We start from the raw sequence: 24,065 nt of genomic DNA, 5'->3' as shown, positions 1-24,065 counted from the left end.
CCTGGCGTCAATTGTGGAAGCTCTGCAACAAGGAGACTTCCTAGCATCCATCGACTTGAAGGACGCCTACTTACACATCCCAATGTGCCCGGCTCACAGACGTTTCCTCAGATTTTCCCTCGGCCAACACCACTTACAGTACCACGCCATGCCATTTGGCCTTACATCGGCTCCTCGGGTCTTTACCAAGGTGATGGCCACCATGGTAGCCTTCCTCCGCCTACAGGGGGTTCATATTTACCCCTACCTGGATGACCTTCTCCTCCGAGCGCGCTCCCGGGACCTTGCCGAAAGACAGCTCCAGTTCACTCTGGATGCCCTCACTTCTCACGGCTGGCTGGTCAATGTCGGGAAGAGTCATCTTCAGCCAACCCAGCGCCTCCTGCACCTAGGAGCCATACTGGACACGTCTCTAGCCATGATCTTCCTGTCGCCAGACCGTATCGCCTCCATCACAGCCATGGCGACCTCTCTGGCTCATTGCTCAAGGGCAGATGTCATGCTCCTGGCACAGATGCTCGGGACACTGGTCTCCACCATTCACATTGTACCGTGGGCCCGACATCACAGAAGACCTTTACAATGGGCCCTCCTTTCAGGCGGACATTGCCAAGTCCCATCACCGTGTGATCCCGCTGGCCCCCTCTCTACGGGCGTCATTCCGCTGGTGGACAGTAACTGCACACCTCACCAAGGGTACGCCCTTCCGGGAGCCTGTCAGGGTCATCATCACGACAGATGCCAGCCTATCAGGCTGGGGAGCACACTGCAATGCCAGCTTTGTCCAGGGAGTGTGGCCCCAGCAGACCTCACTCACAACATAAACTGGTTGCAGCTCAGGGCAGTTCATCTTGCCCTTCGACATTTCCAGCCACTGTTCTCCCTGCAGCACGTGCTGATCCAAACAGACAACGTTTGCGTAAAATCTCAACAGGCAGGGGGGGACCAGGTCCAGAGCTCTTCAGGCAGAGGCGGCCCAAATCTTCAACTGGGCCGAAAAACACCTACTATCCATATGGGCGGAACATCTCAGCGGGCTGCTAAACGTCACCGCCGATTGGCTCAGCAGGCAGCATGTACACCCGGGAGAGTGGAAGCTTCATCCAGCAGTGTTCGACCTGCTCCAGCTCCGGTTTGGTGCTCTCTCAGTCGACCTCTTCGCTTCACGCCACAATTGCCAGCTGCCTCGCTTCTTCTCGAGGTACCTAGAGCCGACGGCGGAAGCAGTGGATGCATTGATGGCACCCTGGCCAGGCGGCCTTCTGTATGCTTTTCCCCCGATCTCCTTACTGGGCAAGACACTGATGAAGCTCTGGCACGAGGGGGCTCGGCTTCTCCTTATAGCCCCGTATTAGGCTCGCCGCCCTTGGTTCTCGGATCTTCTCTCTCTGTCAGTCGCGGATCCCTGGACCCTCCCTGTCAGGCCGGACCTTCTTGCTCAGGGACCACTTTGGCATCCGAATGCAGCCTGGCTGAATCTGACGGCCTGGCTTTTGAACGGTGGCAGCTGACCGCTGCGGGACTTCCCCAGGGAGTAGTGGATACTATTCTAGCATCACGACGACTGTCGACAAATCACATTTATCAGAGTACGTGGCACGCATTTTCAAAATGGTGCACTTCTGAGGGCTTCCAAGCTTCCCAAGCCACTGTACAGCACGTTCTCCAGTTCTTATACAGAGGACTGCTTAGGGGACTACGGCCGAACACCCTGCGTCGCCACACTTCCACCATCTCTTCAATTTTATCTGTCTCCTCATCGACCGCCCCCTTGGGCGCTCATCCACTCATCAAACGTTTTTTAAGAGGAGCCACCCGCCTTGCACCAGCCGTGCGCCACTATTTTCCTTCCTGGAGCCTCTCGAAGGTACTGCATGCCTTACAGCGCCCTCCGTTTGAACCTCTTGCCTCAGTGCCTCTCAGACTGTTATCCTTCAAAGTCCTGTTCCTCGTTGCCATTACATCCGCGAGACGGATCTCAGAACTACATGCCTTGTCTTCGGCTCGTCATCTCTGCATTTTTCATAAGGATTCCGTGGACTTGAGACCAGACCCATCCTTCTTCCCCAAGGTCAACTCCTTATTCCACTGTAGCCAGGACATTGCGCTTCCTTCGTTCTGCCCGAAGCCGGTACATCCCCTGGAATACGCCTGGCATTCGCTGGATGTTCGGAGAGCCCTCAAACTTTATCTTTCTCGCACCCAGGACATTAGGCAGACAGAATCTCTTTTCGTATCCTTTCACCCTAGGACCTTAGGGAAAAAGGTCTCCAAATCCACATTGTCCTGCTGGCTGCGGGCCTGCATTGCCTTGGCTTATCAGTCCCTTAACCTTCCCGTGCCAGCTAACATCACGGCCCATTCCACCAGATCAGCGGCCACTTCGGCTGCATTTGTATCCAATGCACCCCTTGCAGACGTATGTAGAGCTGTGGTTTGGTCTACCCCTAATTCTTTTGTGAAGCATTACAAGATCGACCGATATGCTTCTGCTGACGCCTCCTTCAGGAGACGTGTCCTCCAGCATGTCATTTCTGAATAGTAACTGTGTGTAGTCCCTCCCGACTAGGGGGCTGCTTTGGTACATCCCAAACTGATGGCAGGCTACCTGTGGAAAATGGTCCATTGGACTCACCTGAAGGGTGATTTTCACAGGTACGCCTGCCATCACGTCCCTCCCTTGTGGGGGTCTCTGGTTGCTTCGTTCCTTCTTTATAGTATATTTGGCTTAAGTTGTTGTGACTTGCTCTGTTTCCCTCAGTTAAAACCTCTCTGCTTAGGTTGTATGCTCTGTGTTCTCCATGTTTCCATGCCTTTTCTCTGTTTTTTCCTTGCTGTTTGGGCCTGCGGCCTCTGTTCCTTTCAGATATGCCACTTCGGACTCGTCGCGAATGAAATGGAGTGGGAGGGGCCCGAGGCCCAGGTTTTAACTCGAGTGCATTCTTGCCTTCGGACGCTAGATGGCAGTAAAGCCCAAACTGATGGCAGGCGTACCTGTGAAAATCACCCTTCAGGTGAGTCCAATGGACCATTTTAATTGTATATCTATTGCTTCTATTATTTCTTATATAAGAAATATTGTATTCCATAGAATTCAAATTGTAATATAGTAAAATACAAGATAATAAAAGAAGCCATAAAATTTACATGAATATTTAATACAGTGGATGTACCATCTCTCATCCTCAACCACAAATCCATGCTCTGTGGACCACCTGAATGAAGCTTGTGGATCACTGGTAGTTCATGGACCACAGTTTGGGAATCCTCCACCCCCCATGTGACACCATTTCAAGCTAAGCCTATAACTCCACTGAAGTTCACACCTGGTATGGTTGATTTCCCTAGTACCAGTTCTCCTTTTCTCAAAACTTACCCTGTCAAATTAGGGGAGAGGCTCCCTAATGAAAGTGAATGTTCCTGATTGCAAATATTTGAAAAATGAGGCTGCTGTTGCTGCAAGCCCTTTCTGCCGTTACTCCCTGTCACTGCCACTATGTTTTACATAGGTAGGTATCAGAAAACAGTGGACCAACAATAAGGGCTGGCAGGAAGCTGTCCAGGTGCTCCAGCAGAATACTGTTGCGGGTGGGGAGACCATGAGTAATGGCTTCCACAATATCTCATAAAGATCAGAAAATTCTCATTAATATATATATACTGGCCAGGTTAGCTTAGCACACTGTCTGAATGCTGTAACTTGTGAGGTTATCATGGATGTTCTTTTTCAGCACCTAGGTTGTTTAGGTTGTTTTTAACTGTTTTTAATTATGTATTTAAAATTGTTGTAACCCACCTTGGGACCTTTGGGTGAAGGGCGGGTAAATAAAATCAAATAATAATAATACAATATGTGTTTAGGACACAGATAATGAATTCATATGTTTGTTTAGCATATGAATTTATCTTGAATTTGTAGTTCAGCTCCTCATCCTGCAACGTTGGAGCTCATGAGAAACTATTGCTTTTATACAGAAGCCTCTCTGAATTAGACTGCAAGTTAGAGTGCCTATCGGGAAGCCCAGTGTCACACATAATGGCCACATTCACATGTCACAGTAAGTCAAACCATGGCCTTGCACAAATTCACTGGTCTCTAAGGAGATCGCAGCTGCTTTGCTCCTGCTGGGGCTTTTAAGTTCTGTGGATAAGGTCTTCCCCCATTTAACCACGATCTGTAGCAAAGGGTTGTCCTGTGGTTACAAGTTGTGGTTGAGGAGAAAGAGACTAACTACAATCCTGGGTTCAGACTCCAAACTCAGCCAGATCTTGGTTTATCTGGCATCCCACACTGACCTAAAAAGCCTAAAGAGAAGTAAAGCGTGTGCAAGCACCACTCCAGAAGCCAGCACGTTTACGCAGTCATGGCAAGCTATCCTTTGGCTTAGTCCTATGAGTGATACTCTGGTTTCTGCTTAGATTTGAAAGTCATATGACAATTTAGGGCAGCGTAAGAATTCAGTATCTATCCTTAGAGCACAATTCATTATGAGAAAAATGTCCTTTAACAAGCCCCACATACTATTGGAGGTTTTTAGATTAGCTTCTGAACAGAAAAAATGTATGCATTTAGTGATCATGCATGTTCACCCTTCTAGATTGTCATCATTATCAAGAAAAGAGTATTTACAACCCTTTCACCATTTCACTGTGTTGGAAAGTATTATTTGGCAAATACTTTGTTACAAATTGTGTCTGCCTCAGTTGTGTACATAATTGACTTGGAACAAAGGAATGTTAGAGTCTTGAGGAGCTTTTTGTTCTTGGAAACCGAAATCCTACTGCTGTAATTCAGGCTCATATTTTTCTGACTTTAGTATTCCGTTCAGAGTTTGTCAGTTATCCTGTCCTTACTTTTTATAATCTGAGACCACATAAAATAGAGGCATTTAAATCAGTTATTCCTCCTTGTGTATAATCAGTATAAATTGATGTTAAAACAGAAATCTGAGACATCCTAAAACAGTTTGTTAGTGTCCTTTATATGACCATCATGACATAAATGTGATGGCGAACCACATTAGAGATTGTTTAACACTCCAAGGGAGCAATAAGAAGCGGTAGGAAAAGAATTTTAAAAGCAAAAAAGAAAAGAGGCACATAGAAGATATTTAAATATTTTGACAAGTTTAATATAAGTGAAAGGCTGCTTGGCTGATCATGCCTGATTATAGTCCAAAATGAAGACAGGACAGGATCAGCATCTGGCTACAGTAGCTAAATTGCAGTACACACATAAATCTTATAACATTTGTAGTCTTGATAGATCAAATATGTTCCAAGAGTAGATCATTTTGGTGGTTCCCGAGTTGGATAATTGATCAATTGCCTGCTTTGAATGGGGTCGTACTCCCTCTGAAGAGCAGGTTGTTGTCTGGGGGTGCTCCTGGATCCATCTTTGTGTCTAGAGGCCCAGGTGACCTCAATGGCTAGGAATGTCTTTTACCACTTTTGTCTGGAAAGACACCTGTGGCTGTTTCTGGACAGGGATAGCCTGACCTCTGTTATTCATGCATCCATCCATTCACTGGTAGCCTTCAGGCTGGATTACTGTAATGTGCTCTGTGTGGGGCTGTCCTTGAGGTTGGTCCAGAAGCTGTGGTGGCGTGACTACTCACTGGTTGTCCCTGAGTGAAGATGAGCGAAGGCTGTTGGGGCAACTGTTTCTGAGGGGTGTTTCTACTCACCTCAGCCCTCCATGAAAAGGGTGAGGTTGTTCAGTAGTTTCCCACAGATACATATGTGTCCCCCTTTCACAGACTGGCCATGCCAGGGAGCTCTCTTACTGTTTCATAGTGGTGTTTGCTGCTGAGCCTTGTACACAAAGCTGCTATAGGGTGCCTGTTTTGAAATCAAGCCTGAGGAGATTTTTAGCAAAATTCTGTTTTCTCCCCATGACCTGCAGAATCGACCTTTGCTTTCCCTTGTTTTTGTCCAAAGGGCCTTCTGTTCAAGCTCTGTGCTCCCTGTTGAGTGCAAACTGCCCTTTCGTTACAGTGCCCCTTCACCAGAAACTCCCTCATGAGTTCAAAGTCTACACAGCCAGGGAATGTGAGGCAAGGCCCTCTGCTGTGCAGTCTGACGTCTAAGTTGGGTTTGATGTGTGTGTGGTATATATCCTGTCTGTATTGTGTGGTGACTGCCTGTTGGGTTCAGTCACATTTAGACCATTCCTGTGCCCAGTGGCATACCTAGCGTATTTGACACCCGGAGCGGATCATTTTTTAACACCCCCCCTATACGACAAAATTATTTTCAGTAATAATCATGAAATGAAACAAATAATAATAATGGCCAGAAAAGAAACGCATAGTGAAAATTTTCTTTTATTGAACTTCGTATATATAATCATGCCAGTAAAAATAAAAAAATAAAAAAAATATTACAGTACAAAAAAGGAAAAAAGTAATGGATTAATACTTTTTAATTACATTAATGCCTTTTTTTAAAAAAGAGAAAAAACCTTATACCTACATATTGGTCTGTTGCAGTAATGAATAATGACATTACAGTTTCTGTTTTCAAGCCTTAACTTCTGCAAATTTGTCAATGACTTCGTCATAATTGATCTTCTTCTCATATTCATGTTCAATAGACAGTATAGCCAGCTTTGTCAGTCTATCTTTGCTCATAGTTGATCAAAGCACACTTTTTATTTATTTTAATTTTGAAAAGTTTCTTTCACATGAAGCAACAGATATACAAATAGTTAGGAAAAGTCTTAAACATAAGGATAAGTTTAGCAGAGATTCGTAAAAATCTCATTTCACAATAAATTCCAGAAAATGCAATACTGTCCATGTCTTCGTTTCTTTGGGATCGATTCTAGCGGCTTTCAAATGTCTCTGTAGTCGAAAAAATTCCACTAAAATGTAAGAGGGTTAGGCTGAGAGACTGTGCCTGGCCCAAGGTCACCCAGTGAGCTTAACATAAGAACATAAGAACATAAGAAGAGCCTGCTGGATCAGGCCAGTGGCCCATCTAGTCCAGCATCCTGTTCTCACAGTGGCCAACCAGGTGCCTGGGGGAAGCCCGCAAGCAGGACCCGAGTGCAAGAACACTCTCCCCTCCTGAGGCTTCCAGCAACTGGTTTTCAGAAGCATGCTGCCTCTGACTAGGGTGGCAGAGCACAGCCATCATGGCTAGTAGCCATTGATAGCCCTGTCCTCCATGAATTTGTCTAATCTTCTTTTAAAGCCGTCCAAGCTGGTGGCCATTACTGCATCTTGTGGGAGCAAATTCCATAGTTTAACTATGCGCTGAGTAAAGAAGTACTTCCTTTTGTCTGTCCTGAATCTTCCAACATTCAGCTTCTTTGAATGTCCACGAGTTCTAGTATTATGAGAGAGGGAGAAGAACTTTTCTCTATCCACTTTCTCAATGCCATGCATAATTTTATACACTTCTATCATGTCTCCTCTGACCCGCCTTTTCTCTAAACTAAAAAGCCCCAAATGCTGCAACCTTTCCTCGTAAGGGAGTCGCTCCATCCCCTTGATCATTCTGGTTGCCCTCTTCTGAACCTTTTCCAACTCTATAATATCCTTTTTGAGATGAGGCGACCAGAACTGTACACAGTATTCTAAATGCGGCCGCACCATAGATTTATACAATGGCATTATGATATCGGCTGTTTTATTTTCAATACCTTTCCTAATTATCGCTAGCATGGAATTTGCCTTTTTCACAGCTGCCGCACACTGGGTCGACATTTTCATCGTGCTGTCCACTACAACCCCGAGGTCTCTCTCCTGGTCGGTCACCGCCAGTTCAGACCCCATGAGCGTATATGTGAAATTCAGATTGTTTGCTCCAATATGCATAATTTTACACTTGTTTATATTGAATTGCATTTGCAATTCATTGCATTTGCAATTCATTTGCAAGCTTCATGGATGAGTGGGGATTTGAACTCTCGTCTCCTAGGTCCTAGTCTGACACTCTAACCACTACACCACAAAATTGGACCCCTTGTCAGGGCAAGATTAACTAGCAGACCAGAGGTTCTCTACCCCTGATACAGTGCATACTGCATGTCAAATCCATTTTAACATTTGAAAATGCCAGGAGATAAATTGAAAGAAAGCACAACATGGACCTGCTTTCCCAATCCTCATCAAAACAATGAAAGTTATGTGGATAATTCACGTGACTGTACTGTGATCACAGCATGCCCTATCAATAGTGAGCATGATTATTACACAGCCACAAGAGTGACTGTATACTATAATGGGCGTGGATTTTTCACATTCGCAATGTTAAATTGAAAATAGCCCCCCATGCCATTCTGATGCTTCCCATAAGCTCATTTCAAAACAAAATCTTACAAAACTTATAGTCCTGAACTCAGAAATGCTTGCTTAACAACCCTCTACATTTTCATGGTGATACACAAAACAGTTAGAGAGAATAAGGAGTTCAAAGTCTAAAAAGAGGGAAAAAACCGAGAGCCCTTTTGGAGTTTTTTCTGTCAGAGTTCTCATAATCTGTTGAAATTCATTAAAAAATCAGCCATGTTCACAGAGTACCTGTTCCTGACCTTGCCCCATACTCTGACCTTCATCTTCTGCAGTTTAAAAGTTAAAAAAATGCCTCGCTGATTTTTAATTAATTTAGGAAATTTTGGCTTGAACCCAATGATAGTGTCAGGCATGCTCAGTAAGAACCAACTGTCAGTGTTCTAAAAGCCAGACTCACAGCTGCTTGGCTTGCCTAATCAGGGGACCACGCCCGCACCAGACTTTGATTTCACTTGAGACAGTCATGGCTTCACCAAAGAATCCTGGGAAGTGTAGTTTGTGAAGGGTGCTGAGAGGAGACTCCTATTCCACTGACAGAGCTTCTGTGGCCAGAGTGATTTAACAGTCAGCCACTCTGATTGAAAGCCTGTGAGGGGAACAGGGCGTCTCCTAGCAACTCTCAGCACCCTTCACTAACTACACTTCCCAGGATTCTTTGAGAGAAGCCATGACTGTCCAAAATGAAATAAAGGCTTGGTGTGGATGTGGCCCAGTGCAGCTTTGGTTTAAATTTGGGTGGGAGGCTACATTTGCCTGCTGTAGAATAAAAAGGTGGGGAAAACACTGAACAGCAATGATACTGTTCACAATGCTTTCCTTTTGGAAAGGTAAGGGGTTTCCCCTCTGCCCAGTGCCCACCCACCTAATCTCCCTCCCTCTTCTACCCTCCCTGCCCCTTCCCAAGGTCAGTGTTGGACTACAACTTGGGAGACCAGGGTTCGAATCCCCACACAGCCGTGAAGCTGACTGGGTGTCCTTGGGCCAGTCACTGCCTCTCAGCCTCAGAAGACGGTAATGGTAAAACCACCTCTGAATACCGTTTACCATGAAAACCCTATTCATAGGGTTGCCATAAGTCAGGATTGACTTGAAGGCAGTCCATTTCCATTTTCAAACATAATTGCACAGAAATAAATCCCATTGAACTCAAAAAGTATGCAAATGATCAAATCCATCCTCCCCTCTTCCACTTCCCTCCCCCTTCCTTTGACCCATCCCCATTCCCTTCCAATCCCATCCTTCCCCCTCCTCCTTCTCCCCTTCCTCCTCCCCATGGTCAGTTTTACCTATCTTAAGCATGATTGCACAGAAGTAAATACCATTGAACTCTATAAACAGGGCCGGTTCTAAAGGGTGGCCAGGTGGGGCACTGGCCCGAGGGCCCCTGGAGCTACAAGGTAACAGGGGGCCCCTCAGCTCCCGTTCTGCAATCCGTTGTGATCCGCAGCCCTCCCACGCCCCCTACTTACCTGTCTCCTGCCTTTTAGTATTGGCCTTAATGAAGATGGCGGCCGCGGTTTCCCTAAAGTACTGAAGCCCCTGCCGCCATCTTAGTTGATGGCAGAGATGTGCGTGCATAGCACGCACGCGTGCCATCAACAAAGATGGCGGCGGAGGCTTCATCCCCTTAGGGAAACCGCGGCTGCCATCTTGGTTAATGGCAATAGTAAAAGAGAGGAGACAGGTAGGTGGGGTGGGGGTCATGCATGTGAACGCCAACGCGCGCACACATCGGGGCACAGGGCAAGCTGATGCCCAAGGGCTCCTGCATGCCTGGAGCCGGCCCTGTCTATAAGCATGCAAATGATCAACCTCCCCTCCCCTCCCCCTTCCTGTGCCCGGTCCAATCTTCTCCTTCCCCCTCCCCTCGTCTTCCCCCTCCCCCATGGTCAGTCTTACCTATCCTAACCATGATTGCATAGGAATAAATCCCATTGAACTCAATAAGCATGCAAATGATCACACCTGCCTTTCCCCTCCTTCCCCTCTCCTCTCCCTTTCTCCTCCCCTCCTTCCTCCTCCCCTGCCCACTCCAGCCCTCCCTCCCCCTCTGTCACTTTTACTTATCCTAAGCATGATTGCATGGGAGTAAATCCCACTGAACACAATAAACATTCAAATGATCAACCCGTTCTTCTCCTCCCCTCCCCCTCCTGCCTGCTCCCATCCCCCTCCTCCCCTCTGCGTTTCCTCCCCTCCCTTCTTCTCCCCTCCCCATCCCCTGTGGTCAGTTTAACCTATCCTAAGCATGATTGCAGGGGAGTAAATCCCACTGATCTTAATAAGCATGTAAATAATAAATCCATTCTCACCATACTTGCACAGGATCCCATTTCTTTTTCCCAGTTTAAAAAGCAGAGAAATTCACAAATAGGCAAAAAAACCTTACGGTTTAAGAATGTATCTATAGCCCACAGATATTTCTATCCAACTTTAAAAAGCAGGGAAATTGGGGAGCTATAGTGAATGCACCAGGGGAGCAGGAGACCTGAACTCCTCTCTGAGACATTGTACGGCCCTACAAATTTGTCAAAATGCAAACACCATTTGGGTTGGTCTTTCACAGTCCAATCCACTTGCTGTGTAGCTTAGAAGAATTTGGTAACATGTGCCTCTGAGCATATGGTGAGTGGTGGCAACACCTGCAATCAGCCCAAATAATAGAAAGAAGACATGTGCTGTGCTGATCTTGTTTTAGCAGGGAGGAAGCAACATTATTAGGACAGTTGATATAGTTCAGATGGTCACTTTAAATATGTCTGATTTACTTTGCAATTTTAGTGAAATTTCCTATAGGAAATCATTTTCTTTTGTTTCTATTTCTGTGAATATATGTACAGCAACACTTTGCAAAACTTACACTAAAAAAACTCCAAAAATAATTGTGGAATAATGGCACTGACTATTCTGTAGAATAGTCTCTAGTGGACATCAGGAGTGTCTCAGTTTGCACAAGATAAAACAGTGGGAGGTGAAATGTATTCTAGCAAAATGCTAGGTGTGCTCTATGTTTTTAATTGACAGTGCCCACCTTGCCTTAAATGAAGTGGTTTAAACATAGCAGGCTGAAAACATGCATCCTCTTTTTTCCAACTGCTAGAGTCATTGCTGGAGTAGCAACATATTGTAATCAGTCTGATCAAACTGCAGTTTCAGATTCAACTGTTAATGCACCCAAAATAGAAATAGAACATAACCTCCAGTTTGAAACACAAAAGGCTGTCTTCACCATCATATGACATTGACCAATAAAAAGGCTTTGAAATTAAAAAAAATAAATTTGACACGGATTTCTGGATGAATAATGAGGGAAATAAAATTTTCTATATTTGATTCTCTGTAGAAACATTAGTAACACGGGAAAGAAGCAAAGTAAGAACACCAACAAACATACAAAAATATAATACTCCATCTTTGGAGATGGTAGGTGTTGCCACCACTCACCATATGCCCAGAGGCACATGTTACCAATTTCTTCCAAGCTACACAGGAAGTGGATTGGACTGTGAAAGACCAACCCAAATGGTGTTTGCATTTTGACCAATTTGTAGGGCAGTCCAATATCTCAGAGATGAGGTCAGGTCTCCTGCTTTTTAAAGTTGGATAGAAATATCTGTGGGCTACAAGAACATTCTTAGACTGCAAGGTTTTTTTGCCTAGTAGTGAATACTATCTGCAATATGGAAGGCAAGTAGCAGGCAGACCTAACTGTAAACAAGCTAACTGCAAACATTTAGGCTATTCCTATTTACCACAGACATTTCTAATTCCTGTCTGTTATAATCACTCTCCTTAGTTTGCCTTAAAAAAATGTTACTGTGTGAACACATACCCAAAGTCTTCAGTTTCCAACCCCTTCCCAGCATCTGGAAGTTGAACTGTGAGGTGCGGCAAGATGGCACAGGAAGAGATACAACTTGAATCTAGTGCATATGCATGTAAATGCACAATAACTAACACCAAATACCAGAGAACTGCTCAACTTCTACACACACCACAAATTTTTGTTATAGAGTTATTAGCAAAATGTCCATCACATATACATCAATAGTCTCCATTTATCAGGCATGCTCCCTATTTTCTGCTACCTGTCTCTATATTGTGTGTTTGTGTGTGATTACTTTTAGCTACACACCACCACTGTTCCTGCTTTGTCTTTTAGGGAGATGTCTATTTAAAAAGAGTGTACCAGTTTCAATCTCCTAAAGCTAACCTGTTATAGTAAATGCAACAGAACATGTTTTGAGCTGGAGATATTTTACTTGAAACATGAACTACCTGATCTGTACTGAAAATTAAGATATTCTATTAGTCATTTTAAGATTAAAAAATAAGAAACTGTTAGAGATTAATTTAGTAATATATTTGCTTCAGAAACTAGTTCAGGGCAGATGATTATAGCAAATTAACTTTCATTGTTTCAACTAAAGTAGCCAATTTAAGAGAATGCAGAGGTAAATTAACAGAAAAACCTTTAGCAAAGGCAGGGGGAGTGTCTTCAGTCAGACTGTGATCCCTGCTGTAAGAAAAGAATAGAATATCAGTGATATTTGATTTTTGTTTTCTCTCTTCCCCTGAAACACACTGGAGGTGGCAGCGAAGAGTCACCTTAGAGCAGAGATGGAGAACCTCAGGCCGGGGAGTTAAATGCAGCCCTCAGACCTCTCTATCTGGCTCATGGGACTCTTGCTAAACCACCCCCTTTGCATTTGTCAGTGCAGAACAAACTCTGATCATGCCTCTTACTCTCCTGGATGGAGGATAGAGAGCAATGTCTAGGAGCCTATAAGAAGTAGCCTACTATACAAAGGTAAAATATTGTCTGTCCACTTTTGCTCCTGGCCCCACCAACCACTGGCATGTACCCCTCCCCTCCAGGTTGCCCAGATAGGAATGCAACCCTCAGGCAGGAAAAAAAACCCTCTCTTTAGAGCTTAGCAGGCCCAATCGTAATCATGTTTTGACTTTGATACAAATCCCATGGAAGCCAATACGGCTTGCCTCATAGTAAGGAGAAGATATAACTATGGACTAGGGCTAAAAAAAAATTTCTCCTCCCCCCCCCCGCATCATCTTACAAAATTATTGAGGAGGCACTGGGAAGCCCCCTCTCCCCTCTTTTTCTTACCAGGGAATCCATAGAGCTGTTCATCAAGCTGGAGGCTGCAACTACCAACAAAAACCACAGACGCACAAGACTAAGTCCCTTCTCCCATATTTGAAAACGTCGCTTTATCCCATGGCTCACGCACACCAGTAGAGAAGGCCGTTCATTGGCCAGGTGTCTTTTGTGAGGTGTCTCACAAAAAGGCAGAGGGGGGGAAAGAAAGGATGGAAGGAGAACGGAAGTTTTTTTAAAAAATCTATACTTGATGTAGACCCACACAGAAGATTAACTTGTGGGTTTACTGTGGCCACCCGGTTGGAAGTGGAATGTGTCCATAGACAACAGAGGAGAAAGCTTGGATTTTAATGTGACCATGATTGAACAGCAGCATGTCTTCACCACCCCAAAACAGCACTAAAACCAGCGGTTTCTGTTGTAACTCAGGACTTCCTTTGTATGAAAGTTAAGATTTTTAAAAATAATATTTTTTTTTGATGGGAACAGTGACCGCAGCAATTGTTTAAAACAGACAATGCACCCCTTTATTGCCTGCACCCGGGATGGACCGCACCCACCTCTCTGCCCTTGGTACGCCACTGCCTGTGCCAGCAGAGGGGTGGCTGGGAAGGGGGACTGCCTGGAAAATTCAGTTTGGGAACCTTCCATTGTGTCCTATCAGGTTTGTTTTCCTTCCATCAGCACTTTTGGTTGTGTAGATTCCATGTGGTTGCAAAAGCTTGACAAGCATCTGATGGGGGTTAGATATGCTAGAAGTGTCTGCCCCTTACAATGCCCATTCCTCACCCACAGCATGCCCCTTTTGGAGCTTTCTTCTAGGTTAATTGCTGGTGAACGTATATTTTGCCCATCAGGTTTTCCATGAGCAGGCTAATGTGTTTCCACTAGCATGTGGGTTTTCTACCATCATGGCCCCCTCTTTACTGAGACAGATTAGTAGTGACTCATTCAGACCCCTCCCAACCAGTGGATCTGGTGGTTTGAATGGCTATGCATATCCCAATAAAGTTCACTTCATTCACATCAGTGGGTTTAAAGGACTCTGGATGCAGTATACAATATTCTAAATCATGATGTATTTCTTGAAAAAATCTTTATTATATTGTTCTCATTATTTTAGCTGATATTTTTTACAATATAAAAAACTTTATATACCTTTTTGTGTCCATTGTTTGTGTGTAATATTTTTACTTTTTTATATACATGTAACATTTTAAACCTATATTTTTGAAAAATAGTTTTACAAGCCGATTCTATTTTTAACAGGAAGACAGTGACCCAACTGTTCATGAAAGCCTAAGCATAGAAAATACATTATGGGCGAGCACTGTTGTTGCCTCAGGTAAACAATGCATGCTTTAATAATGAGTGAAGATGGTAAATAGCTTTAACTTTTGAAATGTTATTCTTTCCCCCTCACCTTTCCTGTTTTGCATTCCTATTACTTTTTTTCATCAATATTTCATTTTGATCTTGGTCAACTGATTCAAAATTATATCTCGACTGGAGATTTCAGATATAACAGGGGGTGGTATCCACCCTGGTTTCAACACTTTCAAGTGAGACATTTTTTGTTCACCCCTTTATGCCCAAGACTAGAGCTGAGGCAAGATACTAAAAGCATAATAGCTCAAAAAACTAAGGGTTACTCTCAGAGATTTATACATTGCTATTGGATATGAAACCTATCAGTATTAAAAGTAAAGAAAGATGGGACTGACAACTAGGACTAAACATTTCCCAGCAATTGTGGTGTAAACTTTGGTCTGATATTGAACCAATCTCTTTAAGTCTTAGATTCAAGAACCACAGTACAAATTTATTACTTAGATAGTATTTAACACCAGCCAGGCAAAATAAGATATACTCTGTAAATCACTTCAGATGCTGGAAATGTAAATCAGCTAATGGTAACTTAACATGTATGTGGTGGAATTGTGTATTTGCTAAAGATGATTGCAAGAAAATATTTTATTGTATATCAGAAATGATTTGTATTGTAGCTAGACCCACTCCAATGCTGGCAATATTTAATCACCTGAAGTTCACTATTAGTAGCAATTTAAAATTGTTGATTTCTAACTTCATGATTGCTGTAAAAATAGTCTGGGTTAGGAAATGGAAAGTACAAGCCAGGCCCCTCAATTTAGGACATTGCTGGTATGGATAAACTCAGAAGCGTGATTTGGACAATGCTGGGAAAGGGTAATCCAACAGCATTATTGGACTCTGTAAATTATTGGAACAGATACCATACAAATATGAGGTTGGATCATTATTTATTTCTGTAAACAGTTGCTTGGGGTTTTTTTGATGTTGTAACAAAAAATGAGATTGGATATTGGAGTAGAAAATCATTATTTGCATTCTAGACTATACTGAGGATTATTAGTAATAAATATTAATTTAAAAATATTTCCTGTTGATCAGGATCCTAAATGTTGCTTTTAGCATCTTTGAAACTATTGTTTGGGTTTAAACTATCACATATTCTCTGTTCAGCCTCGGGTGAGAAACCACCTGTAGTGGAGATAAAACGTTGCCCCACCAACCTCATCTAGAATCTTCAAGTATGACACATGAAGCGATTAAGTATAGCCCTGCAGGCTGGAGGAAAGGCAAGAGGGCAGTTGAAAGGAAACTAGCAAGAAACAACTTTTTGCCGGAGTTTCTTCTCTTGTGGAGTTGTTCAACGTGGGCTCATGTTGCTCAGTTGGTCAAGAGCAGCTTAGTACCTTGATTATCTATTTTCCAGCAAAAATATTCAGATTTATGTCCAGTTGTACAAATTGCTCAATAAATAATGCTTGTGTTAAGATTCAGTTTAGCCTTTATTTTGAGACCAAAATTTTCCTTTTAACAAACCCAAAAATGTTCTGAATACGTTAATATTCTAATGGACAAAGGTAATCTAGAGTGACTGAATCGTATCTATTGTGCATTGAATCCTTTACACACTTGCATTATTATGATCACTGACCATCAGAACGATTGATCTTGTGGTCTTTTTCCTCTAAAATTGTTGGGACAGCAAACAGAACTGAAGGACTGAGGCATTCCCCCACTTCATTCCCTAAACATATCTCTGTGATCTATATGGACCCTTTACTTGCCCATTGTTGATAGCAGCAAGCAAGATAAACTATGTATCATCATATGCTGCCTTATATAGCAACCCACGTTTCATGTTTTATAAATGCACAAATATTTTATACACAATGGGTTGTATTCAGTTAATGTGTCCCATCAGCGCAAGGATTTCTGCTTGCACAATGGAACCCTCCTGCCCCTCTTTCCTCTGTGCATACTCTGCGCCCTCTTCAAATCTGCTCCGGAGGATTGGAGGGAATCACTAGAACAGATTTAGGGGGCATGCTGGAGGAGAAAAAGGTGGAAGTCACATTGAGCAAGTGGAAATCCTTGTGCTGAGTCCCAGCTTGTCTCTTCTCGTCAGAGACAATCTGATGGGACCTTCACTGCTTGGGCTTAGGTATCCTCCTCATCAGAGGACCCATAAGCTATCCTGTTTTCTGTAGTGTATCATTTCCTACGTACAGCACCCAAGGCTTTCTCTTGCACTTCTTCTCTGTCCTGGTTCACCACTGGTCTTCCTAACCCAGGCCGGTTTCCTTATTCTCTGTCCCTTAAGCTCTCCTTGTAATCAGACTCTTTATCTCATAGTTTCTCTGGTTCACTTTTCTTGCTCTTTAGCCTGCCAGTAGACTATACATTCTTCAGTATCTCTCTTGTTCTTTTTCTCTGGGACCTCACTTTGCTGCTGCCACATCCTGCCTTTTATACAAATGCTGGGAGCATTTGAGTAGTCATCCAGCATTGCTGATATTGAATTGCATCACTTCCAGCCAACCCATGCCTTCATCTGGTCATGCCAGGAGAGAAGCAACTTGAAAGGCAGCAACAGCCTCCATGTCCTCCTACCAAGCTTTTTTTTTATTTCATGACCTTGAATGCAACTGAATTCTGGGTATTTTCTCTTTTTATTAAAAAGATAAATGAAAAATTGGAAGTTTTCTAAAAAGTATATGAAGAAGGTTCTATTCAGATAAGGTTGAAGGGCATGATCTTGCTCCCTTTACTCTCAGAGAGTTATGTGGGTTATATAGTCCAGAACAAATGGGTTCACCATGAAGACTACTTACTCTAGTAGATTTCAGAGGACTAATTAACCTCTTTTGAGAATATGCGTAATGTGATTTTGAACTGATCTTGGGAAAGCTGTAGGAATGTATAAATTTCTATTTTTCCTATGAGCAGAGCTTCCAGAATTCTTACCTGAAATGTTTCCATATTTTTCCTCACTTCCCTCAAACAGCTGGTTATGTCAGATATACCAGGTTTCTCAAATGACAAACCAGGGGTGGGGAGAGAGTTTACATACCCAGATATAACATGTGAAGAAACTCACAGTATTTGATTATAACAACCTTTTTACATCAAGGATGCTAAAAGGAAAGTTTGTATTTTTTATGATAGCTGCAAAAATAATCATATGCCTATTTTTCTACCTTTTAAGATTTTCAGTTATTTCCCACATGATAAAGTTTCCATATAAACAATTTGTTTTCTTTGTTTTATTTATTGCAGGAACAGTAATTGGTGTTGTTATTTACACTGGAAAAGAGACTCGAAGTGTAATGAACACATCCAATCCAAAGAATAAGGTAGGCTGATTTAATTAAAAAGAATGCTGGACTAAATACCTTTAAAATTCTAAACAAGTTTACCTTTCAAATATATTTAATTTACATGCTAAAGAAAGGATTATATTCATATATTATCATTCTCCACTAATTCAAATGGAGTAGAACTGATTACCAGCCTCAAACTTTGCTTATTGTTTTTATTTCTGTTGAAGATAATTTTCCATCTCTGCTTGTAATTCATACATAGTATTAGGATCAGCTTTTCCGGCAATGGAACATGCCTCTCCCAATTCATCATTTTTAAACTGAGAGGTATTGATATTTATTGGTCAATTTTTAAAATTATTTTGGTTATAATTTGGTTTTAAAAAATTGGGCAGTGCATAAACCTCGTCGACTTACGACCTGAGGAATGTGTAATATCATTAATGTGCTGAAGATTTAGATAAAGGGTGATCTCCAGCTAAGTCATACTCAGTGTAGACCCATTGAAATTAATTGGCTTGTCCATTAATTTCAGTGGGTCTGCTCTGAGTGTGACTAACACTGGATTTCATCCCAAGAGTATTCAATTCTGACCTTTACTGCAGCTGGAAAGCTACTCGAGCTGGACTGCACCTCTTAAGGGAGCATAGGACACCCTAGTCAATTATTTATTAGTGCAAAATAAAGACGTTTTAGGATTTCTTATTTGAGATGTGGACCAAGCAGGATTACTGAAAGGAAGAAGTGAGATTAGAGTTCACTTTACTTCAAGCAATAAAGGAAAAAAAGTTATAGTAATAGGGAATATTTAGGAACCAAAGTTGGGTCTGTTGGGCCCAGAAATGGTACAGAGAGGTACAAGGCACAAGCAGTGGGGAAGAAGCATTGCAAAGTTTATAAGATGCTGGTTGGTTATGGTGCTGTGCTTAATTTTTTGTACGTTTGGTGTGGTTTTTTTTAATTCAAAAATTGTTGTGGGGGAGCAGTAAAAGCATCTGTGAAAAAAAATACTTTCATTCCGTCATACACTTGCTTGTAGAGAGAACTTTCTCAAACTGCTGATGCTTCAGTATCCCCTTTTTTTACTTGATAGGACTTCTTTCTGTGAACTCAACTCATCAAAGATTACATAGTTTTTTTAGTCAGGGCGCTCTAGATAGTGGTAGTTGGTCAGTTCCAGACCCTTTTGGATGATAATTATTAGTGCTAAACACAGGCCTAGAATCTTGTCCTATTTCAGTCTGACATAAGACTTGGGTTTAGCACTGAAACTGGCTTGGTCTCCCTGGTAAACCTAAGAAGCTGCAAACTATTGCTTCTTCCTGAATCTCTCAGTTCTTTAATTTTACCATTAATTTTTCTGGCCCCTAAGATTCTGCCAAACTTGGCTGTGAGAAAAAGAAAAAAAGTAAAGTAGGATAATTCCATGGAAATGTCAACAGACATTTTCATTTTCTTATATAGGTAACATGTTCTAATATAATTTTAAAGATAATTTCCCAAAGTTTCATTATCTGACAATAGTTTTTTAAAACCGCATTTTACATGTGAGTAAAACAACCAGAAGCATGGCATGCAAAATGAATAATAATTTATCTCTTCTTTTTTTCTAATCTTCAATTGGAGACCTAATCCAAGAAAATAAACAATAGGTTAATTACCCTTTATTGTAACAATAGTTTTGTTTTCTCATTTGGTAAACTGAGAAGACATTTTATGATAGAAACAAAATCAGATGAGTTTAGGACAATATAACTTATGTTGGCTGAGTGTGTTATGCTTTTTAGAACAACACATACTTCCCTCACCTCGACAAATAAAAAGAAAAATCTTTATTTTCTTCTTTAAGACTGCAATCTAATACATGTCTACTCAGAAGTAAGCTCCATTGGGTTCAATGGGACTTACTTCCAGGTAAGCATGTATTGGATTGCAGCCTAAATTATTAGGTTTAAGAATATGTGATTTTTGTAATGCAGTTACCTGAAATTTCACATGCAATAGTACCTGTGACCAACATATCATTAGATCGTACAACTTAGATAGCATAAATGTCGTGTGTGTCATTTCAGACTTTTTTTAGGAGTGTCATAATTCCTTCTCTGATAATTTAATAATTATTCTTAAAGAAGGGGACTTCTGTGACATTTGTCTTCCCTGCAAATAAAGATAAATGTTGGGTTGAAAATAAACAAATCATTAGGATGTTGCCACAGCCAAGCATAAATCCCTGTGAGCATTTCAACTTTCCACCTGAACTTGATGCTGTCTTGAAACTTGTGAATGCGTAGTAAAGTATCACATGTACAGGATCTTGCTTTGGAGGCATTTATTTGTGGGTGTCTATCAATGAATTGTCACATATTATGTTGGTCACAGATCATTTGCCAGAAGACCTTTTGTCCCATGGTTTCCAATAAACATTACCATACATTTGATACGTGCCCACGTAACATTAGTTCTTTACTGCAGATGGATTTTTTATTATTATTAATCTTCATACTTTTAGAGAATACAGTTAATCCAAGTTAGAGATACATTTTTGAGATTGCACAGCTATTAGGTTGGTTGCATCTTTTAAAACAAAGTAAAAAGAAAGCATGAGCTGCTTTTTTTAGGAAAGGCAGGATAAAAATTTAATAAATAATAATGTAAACTACCTATGGCATACTTCTTGATTATTTGTTTTAGAGAAGCTCAATCCACTTCACACAAAACTACTTCAGTGTTAGTTGGAGCTCAAATAATATTAGCTAAAACACAAAATATTATGTAAAGAAGCTTACAAAAGTTGTGTTAGTCAGTACTATGATGGGGATGCAAATTGTCCCTTCCTTGATCATCAGATCAGTAAACTCATTCTGCTTATCTGCTGAAAGGGGGAGCTGTGTTTATGTGCCTTGTGTGTGTATGCATGTGCGAGAGTGTGGGATAGCCACACTCATTGCTGACATATGGCCCTCAGAGGGTTGACCAAGTCTGAATGCTCCTCTCAGGCCCCAAAATGTTAACCATCCCTGTATTAAAGCCCTAAATGTCTTGGGGCCAGGGTACCTGAAAAACTGTCTCATCCTGCATCAACTTGCCTGTCTATTAAGATCTTCTTTTCAGGTCTCCCTGACTGCAGAGGTGGCAGATAATTACCAGGTAAAGCCCACTCACTCATCTGCATAGCGAGGTGAGACAAATGGCTACCAGGCTAGTTCTTAAATACAAGAGTGGGATAATATCCACATTACTAAATGATAACTATATTAATATTAAGTAAAGGGAAACATTATACTTACAAAAAGTGATTTTTTTAAAAAAAAATCCACTCTGACAGAGGGAAGGTACACTAAAACTATGCAGATAGCTGCTAATCCCAGGTAATAACCTTTCTAAAGACTATTAAAAAGACATTTCAGCTATCATGAGCTGAAACTTGAGATTGCCTTTTATAAATTGGACCTTTATTTAGTAGGAAGATAGTTATATCAAAAAGAAAAAGGAAAAACTCCTTGGTCTTAAAAAATCAATTGTGACAGGTTGCCATTTTCATGCCATTCATAATAATAAGTTACTTAAGAGTCAGAACATAAAGAAGGAAATGATAATACAAATTGCCTAAGGTAGTTATTGCAATCCCTTGAGTGTATTGATTTGTGTTTCTAATAAAAAGATGCTTTTAAATGTGTCATTGACAGAGACAGGTGATATGTGCCATTATGTGAATTAGAATGCCCTATTATTATTTGAATCTGTGTAACTGCATTTTAAAATAGCACAAAACACAATCAGCACATCTATAGTGCACGCAGTCATTTCCCCGCTGATACATTGATGTGAAATTAAAACTTTTCAGGAAACAATACATTCTAGGTCAAAAGTAATTCAGTTTGAAGTCTTTGCACATATTGAAGTGGATAAACAATAGGATAATCTATAACCAAAAGGCATATCATGCAATTTTATCAATAGCTGACTCCTTGAGATTTGTAACATTTCTGCAGTAAATCCTTATCAGAATTGTGCTTTCATCAAACAAATTTGTACAGTGAAGAATATAAGAAAGCTAGGGTCTTATGGGTTAAAAAGTGTTGTTGCTTTGTAATTTAACAGCTATTCTAAAAATAATTTTCCAGTGTTGCTATAGAGTGCCATCAAGAAAGGATTAAATGGAATAAACAAACAAGTAAATTAGTAGCACATAGACAAGTTGTGATACAGCTTTAGGATTATGACAACACACGCCCCGCCTTCATTTACATAATCAGCATACTTTGATATTACATCTGTTAACAATTAAAAGTTGTGTTTCTTCAGCTGAAATGTGAACATAAATAAACTTATAATTCCAGGCAGCAGTAAAGAGGCAAAATGTTAAATGCTGAAAAAACAATCATAATTAGAACAGCTGGGATGCATCATAGTTTTGGAGAGAAAATTTAAACCAGTTCTTTAAAATGTGTGGTTTTCTTATTTAGCGTAGCTAAAACCAGAAAGGTACCATCAAGTATTCACTGGATAGGTGCATATGTACAATGTGTAAATTAGTATAATTATTTAATTCATTTCTTGCTTCATGCTGCAGTTCCTTATTAGTGTGGAAATGCTATCACCCAGGTGGAGATCCTTAATTGCAACTTTTCTATTTTCAGTTTGGTTGAATGAGAGAAATGATGTCACCAAAGGAAAAGCATAGGGAGTGGCCCCGCCCTTGACCCTGTGGCTGGACTCCCCCTGTTCAGGGAATGAGGCCAGGAATGTATGGGAAAGGAATTGGCCTAAGGGCCAGCCCCAGATGTACATGCTAAACCAGAAGCAAGAGGAGTCCATTGTGCTAGTTCCTCTGTGGCCTGAGGAGATTGCATTGTCCTCCTCTGACTCCAAGGACTTCAGCTCAGAAGCCCTAGTGGAACCATAGTTGCTGCCATTCCATCAGAGTCCACAACTGTGTAAGCAAAGGGCCCTTTTAATGGAAAAGTCTCCTCATGGATGGTGGAGCTGACTACTACAACTTCTGTTTAAGGCTCAATCTGAGGATGGCTGCCTCAGAAATAGCATTCAAGCTCTGTACTACTACTCTGTACTCAAACTGATTTTATGAAGTGTCCAGCCTAAACCCTACATGGAGCTGTCCAGGGTACTATTGAAGTCTTGCCTTACCTCCAAAATGCTGAAGCCATACCTCAAAAGAGAACAGTCAAAAGAGAACAGTAGATGAGCAAGGACAATTGCTCTGTGTGCATAATATCTCTCTGTTAAGGATCAATATAACTAGTGTCAAATAACCATTATATATTAAATGCAATATTGAATTTTAACGAGTTGATCTAGTTACTCGTAAAAGTGTTGTTAGGTGTATAGAGAGAGAGACCTTCTGTAAGCTCTCTGCTTATTGGAGAGCTGCCGATGGTGAGCAGGCAATACTAAGAAATAGTCATGCGCAGAGCAGTGCATGCAGAATAGGGTTCAAAAGTTGTGATTGGCTTGCCACAGTTCCATAGTAAGGTTTGGAAACTTAACAAAACTGTTCAGGAGCAACATTGAAAATAAATGCTTCTGCTTCCCTTAATAGTTACTATCAGTGAATAGTTTTATCTTAAGACACAGAGGTTCACATTTGAGACTATTGACAGATTTTCATTTAGCAGATTGGCTTCATTGGGGGCAACAATATATGAAATTAAAATCAGTGTCAGATTTGCTTCATTAAAGGTCAGTGTATGAAATTATATTCAATGGAATTTGTTTGCCATCAACTTTTTAAAGATTTTTGTTTTAGCTTCTTGTTATACAATGCTAATTTTGAACAATTAGTGGTTTTTCCTACTTTCATTATGGTGTATCTTACCTTGAAGTGTGCTTGGGAAGTGCTGATCAAGAAAATAAATGTGGGGAAAGTGAATAGCAATGTCCTGTCAAAAAAAGTATCAGTTTAAGCTTTTCGGATCATTAATTCTTTAGAATCTGACATTCTTAATAATCTGAAAGTTGCCAACCAGTATT

General features: G+C 41.4%; 1 protein-coding gene across 5 annotated transcripts in view; it reads left to right on the top strand.

Annotated features, from left to right (window-relative positions):
* Positions 1–24,065, top strand: part of ATP9B (ATPase phospholipid transporting 9B (putative)) — a 298,695-nt gene that overhangs the window by 153,055 nt on the left and 121,575 nt on the right. For all 5 annotated transcript variants that reach the window (XM_061594081.1, XM_061594072.1, XM_061594100.1 and 2 more), the window contains 2 exons: positions 14,692–14,767; positions 18,031–18,107. In XM_061594081.1, the coding sequence (XP_061450065.1) occupies positions 14,692–14,767; positions 18,031–18,107 (153 nt within the window). The remainder of the gene's footprint in view (positions 1–14,691; positions 14,768–18,030; positions 18,108–24,065) is intronic.

The sequence above is a fragment of the Rhineura floridana genome, chromosome 1 (genome assembly GCF_030035675.1).
Source record: "Rhineura floridana isolate rRhiFlo1 chromosome 1, rRhiFlo1.hap2, whole genome shotgun sequence".
Taxonomy (NCBI): Eukaryota; Metazoa; Chordata; class Lepidosauria; order Squamata; family Rhineuridae; genus Rhineura; species Rhineura floridana.
Note: the sequence above shows the minus strand (reverse complement) of the source record. Positions and strands in the feature narration are given on the sequence as shown.